This window comes from Pygocentrus nattereri, chromosome 12 (assembly GCF_015220715.1).
Source record: "Pygocentrus nattereri isolate fPygNat1 chromosome 12, fPygNat1.pri, whole genome shotgun sequence".
In the NCBI taxonomy this organism is placed as follows: domain Eukaryota; kingdom Metazoa; phylum Chordata; class Actinopteri; order Characiformes; family Serrasalmidae; genus Pygocentrus; species Pygocentrus nattereri.
The window spans coordinates 18,918,403-18,944,616 of record NC_051222.1 but is presented as its reverse complement, the minus strand read 5'-3'; the positions used below and the strand labels follow the sequence as shown (position 1 = coordinate 18,944,616).

The 26,214-nt window shown below is 37.4% G+C and overlaps 1 protein-coding gene across 1 annotated transcript; it reads left to right on the top strand.

Moving 5' to 3' along the window:
• The first annotated feature begins 524 nt into the window (after positions 1–524).
• On the top strand, positions 525–24,356 carry ankrd10a (ankyrin repeat domain 10a). Its single transcript, XM_017709997.2, has 6 exons — positions 525–917; positions 4,302–4,454; positions 9,378–9,469; positions 20,483–20,715; positions 22,082–22,168; positions 23,349–24,356. The coding sequence occupies exons 1-6, from the start codon at positions 717–719 to the stop codon at positions 23,714–23,716; spliced, it is 1,134 nt and encodes a 377-aa protein (XP_017565486.1). The 5' UTR covers positions 525–716; the 3' UTR covers positions 23,717–24,356.
• Positions 24,357–26,214: the final 1,858 nt, after the last annotated feature.

The window sequence follows — 26,214 nt, the reverse complement described above, 5'->3', positions numbered from 1 at the left end:
AGTTTGGTGACTTCCATGCTGGTGCCTATACGGCTCACCTCTGAGCTTTAGCACATCTATTAAAGGGTCCATGTCATGGAAAACATATTTTTATGCAGTTTCCCTAAATGGACTGTGTGCTATGGAGGCCTTAAGGTGACAAGGTGATTACTTTAATAAGGTGTGGCCACAAATGAAAACACCGAGGCCTCAACATAGTTTATACAGTATATTTGTTGTCTCCCTGTAGCATTTTGTGGCTTCCACAATGATTCATGGCCTCACTATAGTAAATTCAGGCCTCTGTGTAGTAATTTGAGGCGTTAATATAGTACTTTGTGGCCGTAACATATTAAACAATAATCAACATGTCACCTTAGAGGCTTCGTAGCCTGTTCAGTGTAGAGGAGCATAGATTTCGACTGGGCATTAGCTTAGCAGCGAGTCCCACTCCATCATGTGTAATCCATGTCTGGTTTTAGTCCCTACTGCACTAGAGGCCGTGGTGCGGAATCAAAACTCCACTCCGGGTTTTACACGCGGCCACTCAAGTTACACTTCCAGAGCGTGTGGATGTGTGTCTGAGTGTGTCCCGGTGTGTTTTGTCTGCTGTGTGTGTGTCTTTTGTGCGGTAGGGGTTTTCTAAGTCCACGCCTCGCTGGTTCCTGATCGGCGCGTTCAGGAAAGCTCCGTTTTTTATCACCACACAGCTCGGGTTGAGCAGACGTTACACGGCCATGTCTGTGGGCGTCGAGTCCGGCTTCTCTAACGACGAGCTGCTCCACATTCGCTTCCCCATCCACCGCGCCTGCAGGGACGGGGACGTGGGCGCCCTGTGCTCGCTGCTCCAGCAGTGCTCCGCCTGCCCAGAGGACCTGGCCGCCGAGGACTCCTTCTACGGCTGGACGCCCATTCACTGGGCGGCCCACTTCGGAAAGGTATCGTTAAGAGCCGCGTTAGCAAAAGTAACGTTAAATGGGGGATATTAGTTTTAGTTTCAACTAACTTTCACCTTGACTTGAGGTGTGAGGCTGAAGTCGGTTTCCTATTTGTCAGCTTGGTTTTTGAATTTTCCCGTTCCACCTTAAATAGTGTAGCCGTTGTATGTAACGCAGTTACACACACCCCGAGGCGCCAGAATGTAACTGCTGCACCATTTAAGGTGGAACCGGCAAATTCGAGTGACTTCAAGCTGCAGGTCTGTGCACGTCGCGGTTGGCGGTTTCAGTTGGCGAGCGTTAGCCAAGCTCAGCAGCAGACCTGGGGGACCACATCGCTTGGTCGACGAGGCCCAGAAGCGAGAGTCCTGTTTAATCGCAGCTCACCTGCTGACCGAGCCGCGTTCAGATGAACGTTTGAGAGCATCGGCTGCTTATTTGCCCCCGAGCGCTCTGTGTTTAGCTTTAAGGCAGCGAGAGGCGAGGTGGCCCTGCTGTAAGCGTGAAAACGTGCGGCTCGGCGTTAGTGAGACGGTAAGTTTGACGCTGCCGGACTGACCGAGGGGGGCGATCAACTTGATCACACCGGCGAGTCGGTCTGCAGGTGGGCGCGCGCACAGCCAACGCGAGTCGGTCATTGGCTCAGCGGGAGCCAATGAGAGGCGAGGCGCCAAAACCGCCGTTTGAAAAGAGGCCCTTTGACCCTGAATCACAAACACTGACCTGTTTTTGTTTGTTTGTTTGCTTTTTCCCCCCCCAAAAGCAGAATTTCTGATTCATATGGACATCATAAAGATTAAATCCACCATATTTAACCTTTCTCAATAATGCAGTGCTTTAGTTGTTTTGGTTTGTCCATCTGAATTTACGTTGCTAAAATCGTAAGGCAAATTATTCAGTAACTGCATGAAATATATGTACATTTTTATTTTATTATTATTTTTCTAAAAGCTCCCCTCAAACAATTATTAACTTTAATAAGTTAATAATGTATTAACTTTCTGTGAGGGAGCGGACGTTAGGAAGTGGACATTAGGAAGTGGACATTAGGAAGTTTATGTAGAACAGACGTTTCACACCAAACCATTCTGAATGACTTTGTTTACATCTCAGTAATTTAATTATGTGGATTTTTAGAAAAATGTGTTCCCTTTTAGGCCCAGTGTTCCCACCCTCACCTGTGTGAACAGTTCTGACTGTATGTTTATTCTAGATCGGAGCATTTCGCATCAAACCACAAAAAAAAAAAACATTTTCCTTAACCAGACACATTGGTGTGTTTAGTTGAGAACAGCATGTGTTACTCATAACATAACAAAAATGTGTTGTTTAACATGTCATTACTGTGAACGTAAGAAGTGATCTAATGTTGTGCTGGACCCACCCAGGGAGTGTGAGGCTGTTTGTGCTCTCTTGGAATGTTGGCTGTGGAGGGCTGGGGCATCGCCAGAGAGAGAGTGATGAAGACAACGCTCGGCAGTTCAATCAATCAAATCTTTGTTTTTATAAAAAGAAATAAGACATTGAAACTATAAAATCAAACAGTTGTACACTCCTCATGAACATCTACATACACACACACACACACACACGCGCACATTTTCTAAGCCCTTCTCCCTCAGAGTCGCCGGAGGGGTGCTGGAGCCTCTCCCAGTGGTCATCGGGTGAAAGGCAGGATACACCAGACAGGTCTCCAGTCCATCGCAGGGCATCATGAACATCTAATTAAAATGAAATAGTAGAATGAAAGGATTATAATGTAAAAGTGCTGTTGAAAAAGTAACACTTAAGGTTCATTTCAAAAACGCCCTCAAACTCTCTGGTGCGATATTCCAAAGGTGAGGACAGAATATGCTAAAGGATGCATTTTTATGTGTTTATAAGTGCCCTGGGAACTGCATGTAGAGTAGTAGCAGATCAACAGAGTGGCCTGTTTGGTTCATTAAACCAGTTGTGTCACTCAGGTGCACCCATTGCTAACGCTGGCATTCAAGAAAAGCACTGTTAATAGAAGTGGATGCTCTGGAGCAGCTGCACATTTGCCTAAGATCACCATGCATAATGCCATGCTTTGCTAGAGGGGGATAAAGACCCCCAGCATTGGACTGTGGAACCGTGTTCTCTGGAGTGTTGGAGCTCCATCCAGTAGCTTTGAATGAGTTTGTTTGTAATCCCAAACTGATCATAGAACATCAGTATGTGACCTCAGCAGTGCTCTGGTGGCTGAATGCAGTCAAATCCTCACAGCAGTTTTCCACCCATCTACATCTAGTGTAAAGCCTTGCCAGAAGAGTAGAGAGTGTTACTACAGCAAAGGAGGGACAAACTAATTATTAATACCTTTCTTTTCAGAGGAAACGTATGAGCTGGTGTAAACAAACATTTGGATATATTGTGTACATGAGTAAACAAAGTGAAGAAGAAATGTCAGTTTGTCATACTGCCCACATTTTTTAATGATCAAAAAAAAAAAAACTTTCAGCAGCCTGTAACTATTTTTAGTCTTCATCACTAATGGAAGTTTCCACAGAAACTCCCTGAACAGAGTCAAGTGAAAAGTGTGGCATGGTTCAAGGCTAAGTGGGAGTCTGCTTCTCAAACAGTGCAAATCACAAACTTCTTGCGTTCTTTTGTTTGTTTACATATTTTCATGCTTTTATTTTTAAATGTGTCTGATAAGACAGCTCACAAGGTTGCTGTTTGTCCACTTAGTCTTTTTGTCAAAGTAATGTATGGAGGAGGAGACATGAATCAGCATCTCTTGCCTCAGCCAGACTTTTTTGGCAGATGTTTTATGTTTATGCTGTCTGTGTATGCAGATCAGAGAGGAGGAGTTTGGCGTATATGCGTATGTTTGTCTGCGGAAAGTGTCTCTTATACTGGAAAGTTTATATGCTGTTTATATCCTGCCAAAAGGCGATGAGTCACCATTGCTTTCAACGCTAGATCAACGAAACAGCTGCTGAAGCCATGCAGTGAAGCACAGCCAAGAAACAGGAGCCTCAAACAACTGTAGCCAATCAGAACATGACTGAAATAAGAGCTTCAAATACAGTTCATTATTGTGGACTGGAAAAAAAGGAGCTTGAATTGTTTGTGTTTAGTGGTTAAAATTGCACAAGCCACCCTCAGTTTAGGTCTCATTTGTCCCAGCAATAATATAATAAGGCCTTTCCTTATCACTTTATCTCATGGTGGCTATAACCGTTTCCCGCCATTTTTTTTCTGGGCGTTCTCCAAGAAGAGCTGGATTAGTTTTCACAAGGTCAGGCTTCCACTGCGTGTTTTGTTTTATGGTACCGCCTTTCTGAGGACTTTGGTTCTAATCCCTGTTAGAAAGCACCAACACTAAATGTCTCGGTATTTGTCTCCCTCTATCTACAGCTAGAGTGTGTGTTACGGCTGGTGCAGGTGGGCTGTGAGGTGAACGCGGTCACATCCCGGTTTGCACAGACTCCGGCACACATCGCTGCGTTTGGAGGTCACCCAAAGTGCCTCTTGTGGCTTCTCCAGGCTGGTGCTGATATCAACAGACAGGTGGGTCATCTCATAAGTCACAGTACTGATAACAGTGGTGATGGGTAGAGGTGGACAATATGATATTGTAATTTATGAGTAATGCTGTTTGGTGCATCTCTGCTCCAGATATACTTATACAATCACAAACTTTTATAGCTGATTGCAGTTTATCTGTTTGTCTCTCTGTCTGTCTGTCTGGCTATCGATCTACCTACGTAACTACCTAACTACCCGCTTCCTCTTCTAAGCTCACACTGAACACATGAAACCCACTAGCACATTTCCAATTCTCTATTATTACCTTTGAATCTCACTGAGATAAAAAATATCTTTTACAGGGGAGTCTTTGCCAGCATAGGTAGCAGTATATATCATTGTTCCCACAAAAACAACACATTACATAACATAAAGCAGAAAATCAATGCTTTAATTACTACACACTTTTACCTGATCATGCCACCAGCCTGTCTCCAGTATACACATAGACAACATTTGTTTGCTCTTTAATAGGCCAAACTGGCATTTTACATTTGTAAATAGAAAAATCAGGTGCCTATTTAAATAACATGAAACAAATAAAGAGCTATGTTGAAAGTAAGAGGCACTTGGCATCTTAACATAATTATTCATGACTGATTGTGCCAAGATATTTTTGGTGTAGGTAAAGCAGCAACCACACTAGTACGTATACACACACACACACACACACACTAGGGGGCAGCGAGCACAACTTGCCCAGATGGGCAGCCCTATTTACAGGACCTGGGTTGGGAGTTAGGTTCCCTAACCTTCAGCCCATGACTGCACACATTGTTATTAACTATAAAACTTTACAGTTAATGTTTTCTTTAACCTGCTACCTTCTGTTCTCCTTTAATAATATGATTTCTCATTGGTGTCACACTTATTTTTTATATGTTGCAAACTACCATTTTGAATAAGCAAACATATCAATAGGAATTTATTACCTGCTTCAGATGTCTTTTGTTACTATTGCAGTGCATTCAACAAGAAAGGCAGCATCATCATAGTGATGAACGTGGTAGTTCACAGAAAGCTTCATTACCACAAGCTAATCCATCTTATGATGACTGACATGCATGTGGTCCAGCAACTCTGTGTGCAGATCTTTAGATGGTCACTAAATGTATCATCAAAACATAAATGTACGGTGGTCTTTAAAGCACAATAGTAAAACCCAAAAGGTAGCATAGCATGTTAATGGCAAGAATCAAAAGGACAGCAGGATTAAACCTTAGCTATTCTCAGAAAGCTTGTAGGGTTCCTGTGTATTGTGCAGATCAATTAGTTGATTGATTAATCCACAAACGTTCCGACCAGGAAGTAACTATGCCTGAGCAAACCAAGCACCCAAAAACCCAGCTAAGCAAAATGTCACCTCCATCCTCTCTTTGTCTGCTTTACGGCGATCAGTGCAAATCTCTGCCAAGCTGATCCTCTTGCACAGGATCATCCTGACCTGCCGTTGACTGACAGCTCTATGATCTTTGGAAGATACCTGTCAGAGTCGGGCACGGACAAGCTCAAAATACACAATCTATTTTGTGAAAATTGGGAAAAAGGTTAACTCCAAATTACTTGACACATGTCCTTGCTATCCTTATTATACAGTACATACTAAAACAAAATAGCAAATCCTGTACTGTGGTGTTGTGATAGGGCTGGGTGATGTGGTAGAAATACATCCTGATACTCAACCCCCCCCCATCACCCCCTCCCCAAATTGTTTTGTAGTGCACATTGTCACTGTGTTACTATAAATACAGTAATTAATGTTCTACCAACAGTAATAACTGAAATCTAATTATGCTGTTTGTAATGAAAGATGTAGTTGTTTATTGTTCTTTAGGTACTGATGTCCACCATTTGCTCAGAAAAGTGTATAATGATATCATTTATCACTATAAATATCCTCATATTGCCCAGCCCTACGCTGCAGTGTGTTCACCACAGTTGTGACCACACAAGCCAATTGGCTGGAAGGTGTTTTTCTTTTCTTTTCTTTTCACCAGCTGCCCTTAAAATTGGTAAAGCATTTATAGTAAACCAATGCAAAAAGTCCAAAATTACATGGGGAAAAGTCTTCATTAATAAATAAGAGTGTAATTTTTTTCTATTCTATGAACTTGATATTTGTATATATTATATATTACTTATATATTATAAGGTGTCTTTTTCTAGACAGCATTTATACATTTGAAATAATTGACTTAGATTTTTTTTTCCTTGGCTGGAAAGATGTGCAGCCATGATGATAACACATCCTCAAATGTTAGTATTGCTGCAGTAACAAATGACTAAAGGAGTGCAACCTATATCTGGGTAATATATTTATCTATATCTGGCAGCTTAAGAATGGCACGCCCCTAAAACAGATGGGGTGGGTGAGGGGGTGAATTCACTTTGGAGGAGGATAGCATGAGGGTTATTATGGGGGGAGGTATCCCTGCAGCAGCAGTGAGTCTGCTATAATTGTGCAGTGTGACCTACATTCTGCGGCGTTATCCACCGTTTCTGAAGAGCAAGCGTGTCTGTATTCCTGCCCCTAGAGGGAGTGGTTGAGTTGGGGTTAAGAGTTCACACTCTCCCTCATGGGCACTGGCTCTGTCTCCTAAATGTTCTGCTCACATTAAGATGACAGCTGCTGCTTCTGAACGACAATGTTATGTCTGTTTTATAAATTGTTTATCAGGCTGTGGACTTTGGACTTGAATTTGGTATTCTAACTTTGGAGACAGTTCTTTTTCGAAGAAGGCTACTGTTATACTGACACATTTTGCCTATGGATGCATTGAATTGTGTGTGCTGATTTAATGAGGATGGGCAGAGACAGCATATCTGAAACATACAGGTGAAGAGTTTTATTCAGTAACATGTGGCCTAATGCTCTTAAACAAGCAATATGATGTACATCCAATTTCTTAAAATTAGTTTTAAAGCAAGCAAGATAATTGTAATTAAACATGTTGTATGATGTCATGTTTAACTGTTTAGTTGAGCATTTGAAGACTTCAGTATCGAATACTAAATATGAAATATAGAGATGTAAATTATGCAGTAACATCTTGAATATTTTCCAGTATATGTTGGCTGAAGAGATTGACATGGATGATAATTTCCAGAGAAAGTAAACCATATTCGCAGGCCGCAAACTGTGTGAAATTTCCCAAATAGAACTTTTCTAACATTAAATCCATTAGTGAAGACAGCTAACGGTTTTAATGGATTTTCTTGACTAATATGTCTCTCTTACACAGTTAAATATACAAAAGTTATAGGCAGGACAAAGAGCACAACAGAGGTCTCGTTCCACTGTTAGCTGGCAGAACAAAACGTCTCCTGTAAGCTGGAGACACTTTCAATTAAATCAGTACACCACCCCCCCATAATGTGGCCACATCATTTAGAAAGTGCAATAAAATAAAAAGAAGAAAAACAAATCTGAATGCGACAGGATTTATATTAGTTGTATGTATTAGAATATGGGCAAAACCATACTACATACTAGATGTCCTCTATCCAAGACTTATACCTTCAAAATTGTGGGGAAAAATCTATTTTATAAGGGTAAACTCTGTGGGTTGACATGTCAGTTTACTGTAACATTATTTTTTCCCCAAAAGGTGTTCGGCAGCGATGCGCTAATCGTTCACTTTTATGATCAATTCCAGTTTCTATCAGGAATAGGCATTTTAGGTAGATTATAAATTCAGTTTTTTCACAGCATTTTTCAAATAATCTCCAACAAATTCAGTGTTCTGTAAGTAGGTTCTTGCCAGCTGTACTCACCACAGTTATTTGTTCAATTCACTTTCCACCAGTTCAGGGGCACATGTGAAGTAGTATGCATGTGTCCTTGCAGGTGTGTTGTAGTGTTGAAGTTCTGTTTGGGGTGATCTTTTTTTGTGTTGTAATCCTTGCTGAACAGGACTGCTGTGGCAGACATGATTTTTTTGGTTTCTCGGCCACCGCCTCAGTTTGTTTGGGTCATTTTAGGTGTAGGGCTCTCATCCACATTCACACTGCTGAAAGCTAAAAGATGGTCTTAAAGTTGTTTTTGTGGCGCTTTTAGCTGCATCTTTTGAGTGTTTGTTTGTGCCTCGGGTTGAGAAAAGATGCAAAGATTTTATTATTAATTGTTTTAATCGAATTAATTATTGTACGTTTTGATTGTACACATTTCTCATATTTCATATTGCACTGCCACTTTGTTTATGCATCTATGAATGTCATGTTGCACAACTGTTAACAGAACTTACTGTTATAGTATATAGTCACTAGGTAATTCACTGAAGGGGACGTGCACCACTGCATTGTCAACTGCGTAGTATTTATGCAGTTTACTTCTTAGTTTTGTACTGCACATTATTTTCTTATTTATTTATCTCTTTCTGTTTATATATCTGTAAATAGTGTATGACTACTTTGCTCCTGTTCATTTTACTCTTGTGCTACTCTTTACTGTCCTTTATACTGCTGTAATAGAAGGAATTGCCTCTTGGATTAATAAAGTTGTCTGTCTGTCTGTCTGTCTCCTAAACTATCATGACTTTGAATATTCAGATATTCTGTCTTGTTCCTATCTTAATTGTGAAGCTTACGCTGAGTGGGCTAAATGAACATAGGAAATATATTAGCACTTGTCAGCAATTCTGTTGACCAAAATTGCATCATAGGATTGTTTGCATGCATGTGAATTATGCCATATTTTTTTTTTGTATGGCTGTAGCATCACCATTCAGCTATAGCCTGAGTGCTCTTATCTAATGTTAGATTGCAATATAGATCAGCCAGAATGTACAAAAACTGACTGATTTTGCATGTTTGGAGTAAAAAATTTGCTTATTCATTTATTTTTTGGGTACAGTGATATTCTGGATATATAATATGGAAATATTAACTTCACTTGTGTGCTTCCAGGACTATGTGGGTGAAACACCCATCCATAAGGCTGCAAGGGCAGGTAGCACGGAGTGCATCAGTGCCCTGTTGATATCTGGTGCTAAACCGGAGTAAGTCAACCTCTGCTTTTTATTTACTTGTTATATTTCTGCTCTTAACCTTGTCTTAAAAGGGACCTCCACCTTCATGCAAATTAATTTTGAGCTTATTGCTGGCTTTGTCCATCTAAAAGAACCAGATGGTGTTGAACTAGAATGCCTTGAGTAACTGGCAGCTTAAATTGTCCAGATACTTTCACCAAACAGAGCCAGTCAGTTTTGGGTGCACAGGGGGCTTTCAAATCTCATTTTCATCCTGAAGGGCTTACATATAGCTCTAAGGAAATTTCAGCTTCCTTCTTAACCAGTCAGTTTCTGTCCAGTTTTGTTGAAACAAAGGCTTTTGCTGGAAAAGCATCAATTTGAATAAAGCAAGTTCCTAAAAAAAATCATGCCTCCAAATATACAGACCCAGCAACAGGTTGGCCCTGCGGTCAGAATTTATCTGGACTGAATCAAGTGGCCATCCACTGATTACGTTTCCCTGCTGTGTAGGATCAGAGAGGCTTTTAGCAGTTGGCTAGCCAAGGGCATTAGGTGGAGCTCCCTTATTCAAATAAATGTCTGTTTTAACCTGTGTTCATCACTCAGCCTAAAGGTAAATTCTTTAAATTTTTTTATGAGTCTTTGAAGAATTAAAATGTTATTTCATAATGTGACAGAACAAATGCACAATTCCTTGCTTATTCCCTTGAAGGGAATTGACAGTTTTAACTTGCTCCTAATTGGAGCATCTGTTAAAAGAATAAAAGTAGGAATGAAATATGAATTGTTTTTATAACACAAAAATTTATTTAAAAAGTGAAATTGCAATTTTCAAATTGCAAAAGCTACCATTTTAATAATATCTTGCATTATTCAATGTTCGATTAAATTTTAAATGGAGATATTTAAACTAGTAACATAGTTTGTATTCACTGCATTCAGTGTTTATTGGATGTGTTGGTCTTCATGGCAAATAAAGGCCAGCAGCTATATTTAAAGCAAATAGGCACATTTAAATCACAGTCGCAGTACTGCTCAGAAAAATTGCAATTGAATATTTTCCAGAAAGATTTAATAGATGTAATCTAAACTTGCTACTGCATAATACATAAAAAATGATGAGCCAGGTTCATAAAATGCAGCGCCAGATTTACTGTGACTGTAAGAGCAAATAGCATTCCGGTTACATGTTTGCTCATTCATTAACAAGGATTACTGGTGTGTTTTACAGCTTGTGCTCATGAGAATTGAAAGCAGGTTTAGCTTTTAATCCCAATTTTCAATTTATAATGGATTTTTATGAAGGAATTCTATTGACATGTAAAAATTTAATTTGTACTACTGAAAATGATTTTATTTATTACTTGAAGCTCAATTTTAGTAATTGAAATTTAATATATCCTAGTTGAATTTAAATATTTGCATGTGCAAATTGAATTCCTGCTATCAAATAAAATGGGGGGAAATTAACATGTTAAATTTTAATTCGTTACTGAAATATTACTGCATTTTTAATGAATTGGAAAATGGCTTGAATTCTAACCAATGCGATGAAATTTTTACCTGCTTTTATTTATATATATATATATATATATATATATATATATATATATAACTTCCTACAATCAAAATCTGAATTTTATGATGTTATAATAATTCAGTTCTTAATAGATGTCTTTTTTTTTTTTAAGTAACTTTGTTTCTTGATTAAAAGTTAAAAGCACCTTTACTGAGCAATTTTGCCAGCACTCTTAAAATTTGTTGCTTTGTTTCTGAGAACTTTTTTATTTGATACACAACAGACGTTTTACCAGGCAACTGATGTCAATTGCCGTGGGTCTTTTAATATGTATTACCTCATTTGTGTGTGGATTTTGATTGGCTTTTTCCCACCACAGGTGAAAATAGCATTAAAGCCACCAGTGAATAGGTTTTATGCCACACATTTTGCACATTTTATGAATCTGGCACAGTGCATCTAAAGTGGCTCCCATATTTAGTTAGCAGTGTGACTATACTCGCATCCTATTTTGAGTAATGTTTGGCCTGTTTTCCTTCTTCACAAATGAAGTAATGTCTCAGAGATCCTACAGCCTTCCCTTAAATTATTGCTGTGATAATATTGGGATTTACCACTGCCTTCTAGATGGGACTGCTCTTTTTATAAATAAACATGTAGGTAAAGAGAAATTGGCTGTTTCTAGCAAAAGGGAGCATGATTGTATGATTGTTATACACATTATGCATTGTAATGAAATAATAGCAGTAAAAACTCTACTCTAATGTTACTGTAATGGTCCTGTATGATCATTATGCTTGCAGTCTCTGCAATTAGCTGATCACAGAAGTATGCAATTAATGATGGGTACTCAGATTCTACCTATAACACAATTATCATTAGTAATCACGTGTAGTTTTGCCATGATAATCATGGAATGCACATTTTTCTAAATGTAACAATCTAGATTTTATTATAACTGTTAACATGTGAGAGATCAGTGAAATTATAACGTTCCTGGTTGTAGTGTTCCTTCCTTCCTTGGCAATGTTTCTATGTAAATCCCAGAATACCTAATTGGTTAATAAGGAAAGTAAATATCCTGGACAAGCCAAGATTACTTTAAATCGGTTATTTGGATATTACATTTAATACAAAGATTTTTCAGTCCTCAAATGTCTGTCTTCATGAGATGAAGACATGACACTCAGACTTCTGGGGAAGAAGACTAAAGGGGCTGTGCATTTGTTCTGGAAGTAGAATATCATGTTTTAGGGCAATAGAAAAAGCATGATTTATGTATTTTTCCTGTACAAACGTAGTTTATTATTAAACTTGTAATGTTTTCTGCTAAAGTGCATACTTGAAGAGAGGAAAGCTCATTGTGGGTTTTTGTCAGGGGGTTTCGTTTTTATGGGGACCTTTCTGTAAAGAGTATATTGTTAGAACACTAAAAAGACGCTATAATATATGAGGCACATTTATCAGCACTTGTTGATGTTGATTGAATTTGGCTGAGCTGTTAACCACATGCAGACATCTCTCCATTGTGCTTTAAATTAGCTTAAAATGCACTGTATATGGTCTGGCCATTTTTGTTTGTCAACACATGGCATTAATAATTTTATATATTCTGTACAGGAAGTTTTTGGTATTTTTTTCTCACTGCTGGTTATTTGGACAAGCAGTGTGATGATCACAGCTTTTAAAAAATGTCAACAATGAAACGTTTACTTAGCAATACCAGACCATGCAGAGCCTTTCAAATTCAAATCAAAGTGAGATGAGTAAAGTAAGGTTTGTGATTAACAAATGTAGTTTGTTTTTATCTTGAGGCAGTCGTGTGAAATGTGCTTGAATACAAGCAAATATATGAAAGTATTTCTACAAAAGTGAAACTTCACAAACTGTTAAGTAAAAACTTGTCATGATGAATTCGCAAAGCTCAAGGTAACGAAACGTATTTACACATTAGATACTTACAGTAAACTATTTGGCTTCAAGAGAATTTAAGGACCAGAGACTTGAATACTCAGAGAAACCCTTTGTTTGAGTAAATTGGGCCTGAATACACCCCTAATTTGGACTATTTAAATCAGCTGGATTAGCATTTTTTTAACTGACTGTAGAGTCTGTGTATCCACACGTGTTTACATAGTCGTTTCTATATGTGTGTGTAAGCTGAGATATTGATTGACGCCATGTAAAGTTCTTATTTCTACTTAAAAAAAGCCTTTCCTACGTAGAACTTTACTTTTTAAAAATACCATGTTTTGTCGATTTATGATAACTTTGAAACAAGTGTGGTATTTACTCTAGCAGTTTGAATCTACCGACAGACATTACGGAGTGATGTCAGGTGAAATCTTATGAAACTAAATGTCAGCTCTCCTAAGCTTGTGTTAAACACAAACCTTATTTTCTCAGACCATCCAAAAACAAAGTAGAACACTTTAAGTGATGTTCTTACACCTCCACTTTACTCCTGGGACAAATTCAGGTACAGAGGTTGCCTATTTTAAATATGTGTTAAGTCTGATTTATTCTTCTGAAGAAAAGTGTTGATGAACCAAAAGCACTGAATAGTTTGAAGCCTGTCTGAGACTCTTCAACATCCTACAGGTTTGCTGAATTGTACTGCGTGCCTACTGTATTTTTAATCAGTGCTAGACAGCACTGTATCACACAGCTGTAATCAGCTGGATAAAGAGATGTTTAGCACATTTGATTATGGTTCAGCTCTTTGTTCTGTAAAGTGGTATTTTCCTTGAACTTTTGGCTTTAACATCTTCTCCATTGTTTAGTTCCACTGCATTTCCACTACTGTATTCTTCCTAAGAGTGTAAAGGGACCGTTGTCTTGGCGTTCAGTTGCCATGGAGAAGTTGCCAAACCATTTATGTTGAAATGGACAAAGACACATTTCTTCGGAAATGTAAATTAGGCTTTGTACGTCAACCTTTGCAAAATTCTTACAAAACTGCCAGCGTTAAAGCTGATCACAGTTGTAATTTGCTGTTTGTTGACTTTGTCATGTTAATGTTTTGAGGTCACAAATATAAATACATTGACAATTTGGTGGGCCAGATGCATCAAAATGTTATTGTAAACAAGGCTTTTTATTGAATTTAGATTACTTAACGTAATTAATGCATGTATTGAAAGTTAGTGAAACAATACTTTACATGCAGGGCGACTTTGTAAAGAATAGCTTATTTAGGCAAGAAACATGAGTTTTGCAAATCTGCATTTTCTCAAGGCTTTCTTCTTGAGGTGAGTGAATAAAAATTAACTTTTTAATCTTTGGCACAGTGTAGGTTGGGATGTTTGACTTGAATTATAAACTGCTCAGTTTTACTGTAATAACAGTAAGTAAATTTATATTGGCTGAATGAAGTACTGCTGCTCCATGATGTTCTGAGATGAGATAATATTCCTGGTTATATTAAGCACATTATCTAAAGGACAAAATTCTTTTTTTCCTCTAATCTTCGATCAAAATGCAATGACTTTTGCTCTTCTCTGAACGTCTCCTGATTTTTGATTGTCACTGTGAACCAGTTGGTTGGGAAAAGTAGTATTAACCAATAACATGTTTCTTCTCCCACTTCACCATCTCCACCATCAGACTTCCCTGTTGCAGTCTCCTCCAGAAATATGTACCCAAGGTACCAAAGAAAAGTGTTATGATTTTCAGTTCATGTTAACGTTAGAGTTGCCGCATATTTTCTTGGACAATGAAGACCATTTGTGTAATAGCCTGTCAAAAAATGAAGGAAAAAAAAAACTTTTTTATCCTCTTAGTCTAAATAAACCTGGCAACGTTCATGTCAGGCAACCGTCACAATTTATCATAGTTGAGTGGTGTAGGCTTAGCTGTTGACAGACTTGACTGTAGATTTATTAATGAAAGTGTGTCAGTTTTAGTGAGGGAACAACTATGGTCCTGTCTTTTCTTACTAGCTCATTTCTTCTAAAAATTCTCTGGCAGCATTGCTTGCAGCAATGTATTCATTATATATGTATTCATTATATTAGTCATTAGTCATGTTAGTTCATTGCTAAATCAGGTTACTCACGAGCTAATGCTGTGATTGGCAATGGAAATCAAGTAGCATTATTAAGCAGTTAAACTATAGCGTTTAACTTATTTTGCCTAAATGATGAATCATTTAGAGTGGTTGACCTGCTGTGCCATAATCCTTTGAAAAAATGATAGACTCCTCAGAACCTGTCTCATCTCCAGGCTTTTTACTTTATTGTTCTATACAAATGCATATGTTTCACCTAGGGGGAAAAACTTATTTAAGGTTCACAATTGGACTTTAAAACCACTTTACATTGTTTATAACTTGATGAATGAAAGATGTGCCTGCACGGTACCTGTAGTTGCAGTCGGTGCCCTGGAAATTATTAAAGTAGAGATTAATGTTAGTTGAAGTATCTAACATTGGTTTGGCTTGGTAGCTAATGAAAGTTATCTAGCTTCTTGGTAAGGGCTCTTAAATAACTACAAAAGTTAGGGAAATCTTTATGTATTTCTGAAAGGGAAATAAAAAGAATATTGGAAGATATATTGGATATATGGGATTTTTAAATCCTCATATATTGAAATTGGTATCACTCTACAAGTCCTATATCAGTCAAGCTCTACCTCTGTGCATGGTTGGAATTTTCTAGACAGGCGATGTGTTAGAATTGGCCAGTAGAACCTCAAGTGGCTGGCTTGAAGTAAAGTTTTCTAACAGTTGTGTAAAGAATGAGTCTTGCATTTGTGCTGCATTACAGTGTGTTGACCAGTTAAAAAACTGTGCAAAGCTAAAGTCTTTGAAACACAATAGAAGCATTCAGACATGATCCCTGTGGTAGGTTTTAACCTTATGCAGCTCCAAGAATCTGAGACTTTTCTGCTGAGTGTGTAACACTATAGAATAGGTACTGTCGATGTCTTACCCAGGAAAAGTTCTAAGGTGTTCTTGGCAGCAGTACTTCATTTAGCTTAAACCATTTCTCATACCTGTATTACTGCCGCATGAGGCCTACAGCATTAATCCATCAAAATAATTTGTCCACATAAGTCCACATAGCTCACAAAACGTATGGAAATGTTAAATAATTTAATGTTTTTCATCTTTCTAATGAGCTTTCAACCCTCAAGCTTTGTAGGATCTTGTAATTATTTGCAGTCTAGCTTGCAAATAATTATACTTTTGGTTTAGTTGGATGCTAGTGAGGTTAGACATTGTTTAGAAGTATAGAATCTGTTAAGGCAAGCAAATGTACAAATACAATTCTCAAATGTCTGTTTTTTGCTTCTTGTTTTCAATGTTAAACCATTCTGAATTTGACCTAATTGAGATCATGTCACTTATTTCTGAAAGTAGCATTGTTCACAAATAATTACTGAAGCTACACTGTGAACCATTACAGAGAAGGAAAACCCCTACACATCTCAATGTTTTGCAGCCAATGAATTTGAACATGACTTGATTTTCTCAAGTAAAGCCCAGAAAAGGGGGGAAGCATTCCAAAAACTGCTGAATCTGCCACACGTGCTTCAGCGAACACCCTTACAGTTGTGGCTTTGAGTGTTCTCACTATCGCTTCCTTCAGTATCTACACACTGGCAAACAGTTGAGGTATTTCTTGCGGTGATTGGTTTTGTTTTTAGGAAAACAGTAATTGTGTTGTTTAGACCTGCATGCTTTGCTTAGATAACATCAGCTTTATTAATGTTTCAGCATTGTTAATATATTCTCTTTTTAAGGCTATTTCAGCTTATTGGAAAGGTTCAGGTTAGACTGAGAAGGTAAACATGTAAAACCATGGTTATTTAGATATTAGCTTGAATTTACCACTGTGTAACAAAGGAACAGTTGTCCATAAAGGCATTTAGAATCACAAAGCAAAGCATTACAGGAATGGTGAAAATATTTAATGCTTCCTTGGGCAAATAAATTACTGACAAAATGGAGTATGTATGTATATAATTGTCTCACAGAACTTCTCTTTCCACACTGTTTTCACTTTCAATGCCAGACATTGACCATTAAAGGCCATGGGAAGTTGTTTGCTGTCATAAAGGATTAAGACTTAGCATTTACCACAGTTGCCACAGTATAACTAATCATATATCAGGCATTAGTGTCAAACTGAAATGTGACAAGAGGAAATGTAAAATATACATTTTAAAAACTCATAACAAACGAAATTTGCGTTAGTAAAAAGTAGCATGTTGGCTAGTGTTCACAGCCTGACCTGTTGATTTGTTAATGTATTTAATCTCTACTGGCTGCTATTAAAAAGAATTTAAAGCATTTCCTACAAAAGCCAACTATATTTGTCAAAACGTTAAGGATGAACTGTTATAATAGAGTTGACTCATTATTTCGTTTTTTATATATATAACACAGAAATATCTTGTTTTCATATTAATTGAAGTGCTTCAATTAAAATTAGTACATTTTTACTAAAGGCTGATATGCAAAGTATCAATAATATCTGAGAAGAAAAAGTGGTATTGTGCCATCTTTATCCTTAACCCTTTGATATGCAGCTTGCTTTTTTTTTTTGCTGTCGTTTTCAAACGTAATTATGTAATTACATATTTAATTGCAGATTAAGTTATACAGTAAATTCATTTTTTTATTGCTACACTATAAATCTGCACTCAATGGCATAAATGTTATTTTCAATAATTTATCAAATTCAAAGTGTAGTGAAATCTCCTTTTTTGTTTACAAATACAATCAATAGACAAAGTTTAAAATCTGCAGTTTCCATAGAATTTCTTGTTTCTATTATCTGTGTGATAAAATATCATGTAAAATTGCACCATGATGTTATTATTGTCAAATATAACTGCTTGTTACGTATTAAATGATGGAACATAAATGTGTTGTAATTTGCTCTGTACAGACCAGAAGCAAAGGTACAAGGTTTGTACTTGCATTCAGTATTAGTACATGTAGGAGCACATGTTTGTTTACAGACATATCTTTGTCATCTTACTGTATGTAGAGTAGAGTGTAGTCCATGCACTCCGGTTTTTTGTTTTGTTACTTTTCCTCTATACTAAACTAAATACTTATACTGTATTTGTCTGGCATTGTTTGAAAAAACATGGAGGGGAGTGTTTATTTCTGTACCTCTGCATATTTAAACTGAATAAATGCACTTGGAAGCATTTAATTCTTTCAAGGATCATTTTGAATTTTTTTAGGAATGTAGGAATTTGTGAAGGCAAGCCAGTCATGTTGACTTTTTTCATGTTAAAACTGTTTAACATTGTCTTCTTTTGTGCTCAGGATTTGTTTTCCAAATGCATTGTTTTTATGTACATGGATGTGAAAGTGATTCAGGGACAGAGAGGCAGATGAATTCATGAATGAACCCACTAACATTTTGTTTGGTCTTTATTTCATTCATACAGCACTTGTATAAATAAAAATGGACATATTAGGAGCGCCTCCTGTTTATTCTGACCATGTAGTTTATCAAACTCATTTCTTTATTAAGGAATTAAAAGAATCGTAAATATCTTTCAGTAAGACTTTGCATTTGCATAACTGTACTACTTCTACTTGTTTCTTGTACAATTATTAGAAATAAGAGGTTATGAAGACTCAGTCTTTAAAAAAATGAAATGAAAAGAAATAAGGTGTCGGCTGGCATCCAATTGGCTACTTGTTATGCAGTTTCTGCAGCTCTCATACACTGATTGTTGTATTACTATAATGGCTTAAAACTGTCTATGTTAAATCTTCCAGAACTACAGGAGAGAGCCTGATTTAGTATATGATAATGATAACATATTGTCATATTGTGCACCCACCTTTCCCAGCATTTTGTAGAAAAAATGGAAATTATATTACAAAACACAAGTTCCAAAAAATTCCAAAATGTCTTTGATTACTACGATAAAGTTAAGCTGTTTAAAGTTAAGCTGGTACGTTTTAGGTGTTTTGTCCCGTTTCCATGTTTTTCTGCCATTAAACTATACTGTTTCAAAATAGCTACCAGAGAGCCTCTCCATCTATAGACTTTTTTTTAGCAATTGAATATGCTCGCTAATATTATTTGGGCTTTGTCATCTCGTCGCTGCCAGTCAGTGGTAAAGCCAAGAAATTGGAGATGTATTTAGAAGTCACTTTCTAACTCAGAATGAATAAATTACTGTATTAAGCTGTTTTAGTTAAAAATAATAACCGTAATAATTTAAAACAATAAAGCTAATATTAACACCTTGCAATCATTTCAAATGATCTATATATTTTTTATTATTATTTAGGCTGACTGCTGCTTTTGTTAAATGAACATTATAAAATATTGTGCAAACATGAGTGAACACCCTTCATTTATTTAATGTCACCCTTTGCCTTTATTAAGCTTCTGTTCTTTTTGAGAGACCTGCTTTCAGTTTTTGAAGGGATCTTTTTCCACACCTCAAGTTCAGTCTTAGATTTTCTGCTTCCTATGAACCAGTTAATCCAAACACATTCAGTGATGGTCAGTCCATTGTTCTGAAAACACCAGCAGTTTGTTTGTTTGATTTGCAGATATTCTTCTTTTTTGGTCTTCTTTTTAACAGTTACACATCCTTTCAGACGCATTCTGTCATGAACAGAAACACTTGTGGATTTTTTTCTGAAGCAAGAGTGAGCTTTTCACTAAATCTTTTAATAATTTTGTAATCTCTAGTTTTGAAAACTTTCATTTTCCTCTTATGCAAATCCCCTTAACTTTAAGACAAAACTTCGCCTTATTTTAACTTTTTTTATTGATATTTAAGCATGAAGGAGAAATCAGATTGTTGTTTCCTAATACTCAGCTGTTGTTGTTATGAAATAAACAATTTCCTTTTTATTCATTCTGAGGCAGGAATGGATCAAACAAACCAAATTGCCAGATACTTTGTTAGTGGCTTGTTTGTCGTTTTTTTAACAGTCAGAATACTTTATAATTCAAAACAAATTTCAGAAATTTGCTGTTGCCCCCGTGATATCAGACTTTTTTAATGGGTGGGTTCATCCCTGAATTCTGTATTTAAATTTTTATATTTGTTACATACTGCAGATGGACTTAAATATGTTCTGTAGAACTCTGTTGTAGAAATGCGCCCATAGATGACTTGGTTGTTTACATTATTCCGATTCCCAGAGTCTAAAATTAACGGGCTGTCTAATAGACAGCTAACATGTCTGAAAATTGGCTGGACTTCAAGCCCTGTTACACTGTGTACTAACTGCATTTAGTGTTTCATTAGGACTCCCAAAATGTACATATCAGAAATGCACCGATTTTTGATCAGTAGTTTGAGAACTCAACATGTGCACTTGTAAACTTTTAAATTAGTCAGTTCATCAGTTCCATATGATTTCCATTTGCAGTATATTTAAAAAAAAGTCTTTAAAACTAGCTCATGTTAGGCAAAGCCTAGACAGTTATTTGATTATGAATGTTTGTTTTTGTCCTGTTGTTCAGACTTAACAGTTAACATTTTGGTGTGTACCATTCTAATCATCCCTTCCCTCCGCTGTGCAGATTGAGGAATGCGAATGGCCTGACTGCAGCCGGCCTGGCCCGTGCACAAGGCTTCCAGGAATGTGCTCAGCTCTTGTCTAATGCAGAGAATCAGCTCAAGCAGCTCAATGGGTTTGGCCATAATGGAACTGACCACACCCACGTCCAAGGGGGAGGTCTCCTTAATGGGGTCAGTAGAAAGAGGCTCCTTGATTGTTCAGAGCCCAGTCACCCCAAGAAAGCAAGAACTGACAGTAAGTTAAGCGGAGGTCACCACGTCTTTCTGCTATTGCAGGAATTATTGAGAACTGCAGGACTGCTGAATGGACAATAACTGGTAGGGATGGACAATATGGTAAAATATACTTGAAAACATTTTAAGATACATGTGTATCTCTCTCTATTATTTTCTGAGGTTTGATAAGCCGCTCTGGAATGGTAACCTTGTAGAACAATTTGTATCTACTACTTTAGTCTTTGCTGTAGTTAGTTGAGTGGAGGATCATCATGGAGTGCTGGAAGGACAGTACAACATGACTGACGCATTTTATAGTGCATTATTTTTCTAATAGGTGATGATTCCCATACAAATATTTTAGGTATAGCTGCAACAAACAAAATAGGTCAGTGTATTAATTAATTAATGACTTTTTTTTTTATTGATTGATTGATTGACTAATGATTGTTTTTGTTCTTGTTTTAATGATGGCGCAAGCAATCTGAATTAAAAAAAAAAAAAAATCACCCTAATACTAAATTGCATTTCTTTACTGTCAAAATATTTCTCAGTTGAAATTGTTGATGAATCAAAATATATTTTTGTCTTCAAACAATTACTAAAATAAGTTGGTTTTAAGCATTCACTCCTGTCAGGTAGGGATTACAGCAGTATCTTGAGATTTGTTACAATATTTGTGTTTATTGTTGTGCAGCTTCATGTGTTAAACATCCACACATTATCTATCGTTACCCTCACAATACTGGCAGTTCCCTCCATATGTCACTCTGACATTTGCACCCTCGATAATAACCTAGACTAACATTAATTAAGACTGTAACTGACTACATAGTGGTGGGAGAGGAGCGATTACTGAAATGAGCCTGAGTCAGTCATTTAGGTAACGTTAAATGGCTACTGTTACTATGTTCAGTATTGTGTGTATGGTGGGTTATCTGTCTTATTAGTTTCACCAGGATACCACCATATCTTGGGAAGAATTTCAACAAAGATATCAACCACTACTGTTGGCTTCCTATGAAATACTGGTGTTAGAAATTTTACCATGACCATTTTTACTGCTGTGTCAGACGCCTCTGACGTTTAAGTTCCATCTCCCAGTGTGCATGCACGCGTCGAACAGTAACACCACCTACACGTCAGAAATTGCTTTGTGGTGTTGGCACTCCTGTCTCTGATACCAATACTGTTGATTAAGTGGCGTTATCCATGCTTATAAGATAAGATGAGTTAAGGCTTTATTGTCTTTCGCATCACATGTGGTACATGAAGTGGAACGAAATAGTGTACTCAAGGTCCCAGTTAACTCCCAAAACAGTATTGGTGCAACCTTATAAAGTATTACATGTATGTAGCTCATTTCTGAATGTTCCCCCACTCAGGTATGGATTTCCCTGTGAAGGCACTGAATGGAATGGGGGAAGAGATGGAGAGCATGCATGTGGAATCTGCTCCAGACAATCAATCAGGTGGGACTGGACCTTTTCCACCTATGCCTACTGACAGTGAACGTCATGAAGACAGTGTTACCATGGAGAGCCTTTCTCCCACCCCACGAACACTGAAGCCCACGTCTGAGTCATCCATGCCTTTTCCCTGGCGCTGTACAAACTCCTATGCCTATTTGTAATCACTGTCAAAAATCCCCCTAGACTTGTATAGTTTATTCAAAGTTTTGAGATGGATTCTATTGAAAATATGTTGGGCCACTCGATTATCTAAAAGTTTGATTAGTTGTTCATGTTTCAGAATGTTGCACATTACAGCTTTATATAGTTTATTTTGTTTCTTTACACATGTAAAGAAACAAAATGATGTATATTTATTAATGTATATTTATTCATCTTCATTCATGTGTATGTATTCTTCTAATTGAGATAAGCTTGCAGTCATGGCTATAGTTTTGTATTGCACACTTTCTGTCCATCAGTTCATCTTTATATTTGAACTCTAATAATCAAATCTTTTATTTGAACTCTTCAGTGAATGCTTGTGAATTGTGAAAGTCCCTTCAGTCGTGTTTCCTAAGATTTCTTTGTTTTAATAGTATAAACAGTATGAATGAGTCACTTATACAGTCTTTTACTAACAAATTTTATACATTATTTTGTTCTTTTGTAATTTGAAATGAGTTTTGTTCTGTTCAGCCCAGTATACCTGATTTGGCAACCTTTAACTTTGATAGATATTGATGATTTTTAAAATTTTAATGGTTTGTACTTCAGACTTCAGAGGGGGGTTTGGTCATTCAGATGGACAAAAATGTGCAAAGTAAAAATGGACCATTTAAGGAATAGCACAGTCCAAAAAAAAGCTAATTGAAATAAATGAAAAGCAGCATCCACCAGTTTGCATACAAATGACATCCTGCTAATGGTCACTGTAAGCTACATTAGCTTGTTTGATCAAGCTGTTCCTGTATGTGCAACATTCATTCATTCATTCATTCATTCATTGTGGTAGAGTTTGGTGTTCTGTGTATCGTAAACTATGAACGTTCGATTATGAAGACACATCAAGCGAAACATTTGGAGCGTATAATAACCTTGTTTGAACTGGCATCGTACAAAAGCTTCTCTGCTCTGCTCTTTCACCATACACTTGGGTACAGTCTGGCTATCTCTGACCTGTGTTATGTTTTGACCATAGAAACAACCATAGGTCTGAGGAACAGTCGCACGCAACAGAACAACATTACCATCAATGGTGTCCCCATAAACGGACACTGCCACCCATCCCGCACCGAGCCTGTCCATGCTGAGACTAGAAGCGACATGTGCGGCTCGCTGCACCTCAGCGGCAGCCCCAGCAGCTGCGTTACTCTCAGGCCGTCCTGGGGCACGTTCGCTTCGGACTCCAGCGAACATCTGCACTACGGGTATTACCATGGCTTCGGAGACACTGCGGAAGACCTGGAAGATGCCAGCAGCCGCCACGATCACAATACGACCGTTAGGATTGAGCAGTGCTACAATCAGGAGGTGTTAAGCACCATGCTGCTGTTTCATGGCTCATGAATGGAATCTGCTGGCTGGTTACAATCCGTCCGTTCAAGTACAAATGATTGCATTTATTTGTATTTTTTATTATTTTATTTTTTTGTAGCCACCAGCCGCCTTAAACCAAGCGGTTTACCTTGACTTCTCTCTTGCACCTTATCACAGCCACAGCAAGAAGTTGGTTTGTTTTTGATGAATTCTGGGGAAAACCTTTGTACCAAAGGGGACAAACTCTGTTTTTGTATGTGACTATTTTGAATCCTTTATTTTATGGTATGTTTGTGTAGTAGCCTAGCTGTGGATTCTTTGTTCTGGTCCGTTAAACACCCCCAACTTTCTGAGAATTGAATTGAATGCTCTTTGTATAGTGTGATTTGTGAATTTTGCATTGTTTTTTTTTTTTTTTCCCCTCTCCCCCCTTGTTTGATTGTAGTATTGGTGCCAGTACTTTTTTTCTACGAAGCTTGGCACTGTTATGGAAAATTTTGTACAGAGCTTTTTTGTGTTTCCTGTCATTTGTGAGAAGCTCAGTTGAATGGATTTATGAATGGATGTAAAATGAATTCTGACTGTAAAGAAGTACGTTTTTGAGATTTTGGACATTTGGACTTTGGTGATACCTTTTGTGCAGTGCTATATAAAATTTTGAGGCACAGAATGAAGTGTTCTTGTCTTTTTTTCTGTTTTTCTTTGTGTTTTTGCAACCACCTTTTTTTTGGGGGGGGGGTTAATAAAACAGCTTGATATGGTATGGGACACACATTTTCTAAACATTTCATGCCCCGTCAGTCTTACATGTCAGTCTTAAAGGTACTGTAACAATATCTTGGGACATCTAGGGACATGGTCATGTAAATGTTTTTGGTACATAATCCCACATGTTAAATGAACCTCAGGAGAAAAAAAATACAAGAAAAATATTGGATAATGATCCTTTTAAAGCCTTACTGTGTTCTCTAAAATTATTCATTTGATTAAAATTCTCATCATCGTGGTGGCCATTAAACACTTTAGACACAAAAAGACTTATTTCCTAACTTTCCATTGTGGTTCAAATGAAAGAGTGAGACATAACTATACAGACAATAGACACATTGCTATGGAATCTAAGCTGCTGCACAGTATAATTTTATATATTATACTTTACAATTCAGAAATGCTTTTACGTAAGAATGAAAGGGTATATGTTAAACTCTAAGGCCAAGAGAAAGCCTCTTAATTATTAAGCTGAGTTATTTTATCCACACCCACTGCAAACCTAGCCATGCAATGTCAATTGGCAAACACTGGCAGTAGAATGGGTCAAACCTTTTATTTTACCGTTATTTTAAACATGGTACTGTCAAAGGGTGCCACATTTGCCATAAGTCAGTTTATGGTATTTCTGACCTGGTCAAACAGATGTGCTATTATTGTGAAACAGAAACATCTTTGAGTATTAACAGCTCAGCCATGAAGCAGTAGACCACCTAAACTCGGGAGAGGGGCCGCTGCGTGCTGAGGCACACAATGTGTAGCAGTGACTCGTCCTCTGTTGCATCACTCACTAGGAGTTCCAAACTGCCTCTGGAAGCAACATCAGCACAACTGTGCTTCAGGAGGCCGTTAATTACAAGGCCTTCATTTTGCAGCTTCAGGAAAAAAGCAGAGAACATATTTGCAAGTTAGCCTCAAGAACTAAATATAACAGGATTTTTTTTAAAATGTGTTCACTCTGCCTTTTTTGCAGCTTCCATTCTTTTTTGGGAAACTTTCAGTTCTTCAAAGAAATATGCAGGTAGCTGAAGTGTGTCTGGGTAGCTGCTTGTGTGAATGTTAGTGCCTCTGTGAAGGGGAACAATGTCAGCGACATTTGGGAACAGCTTTTATTGCTGTAACTCATCGGTTTTAGGACTGGAATGATGGACATGTTAAAGTGACACAAAAGTAAAGAGTGGACAAATGAAACACTGAGATTTGATATACTTAGTGTTGGTTTTCTGTAGTTACACATTATGTTTCCTGCCTTTTTGGGGGCAGGACACTAAATAACAAATGGAGATTTCAGACTTTTAAACAGTACAAAACATCACTAAAACTGAAAAGCAATATCACAATATGCTGGTGTAGATGACAGATCACCCAGCACTAACACCCTGTACTCAACCAACGTACTGAGTGGTGGTCCTGCCCACGGTTTCAGTCCCCAGGTATGATTCAGCATTCAGACTGCACTGTGGACATTTCCTCACAGAGGTCAGTGAATTACTTGGAGACCGCCGCAATAGATGAAAGAAGCTTTCATTAACGTTCAGTTCATGACCAAATACACTACCACTGATGCTCTTTCAGTTTCATTTAGAACCATGGGTTCTACATAGAACCATTTTATGCTTAAATATGGTGAAATGGTTCTTCAGCCTGATGGAGAATGTGTTGTGCATACATATCAGTCAATCTTGAAAACTCCTTTTTAAGGGTTCTTTAGTAAAGGCAGTGGTTCTATATAGAACCATGTGAATAATTGATTTTTTTTT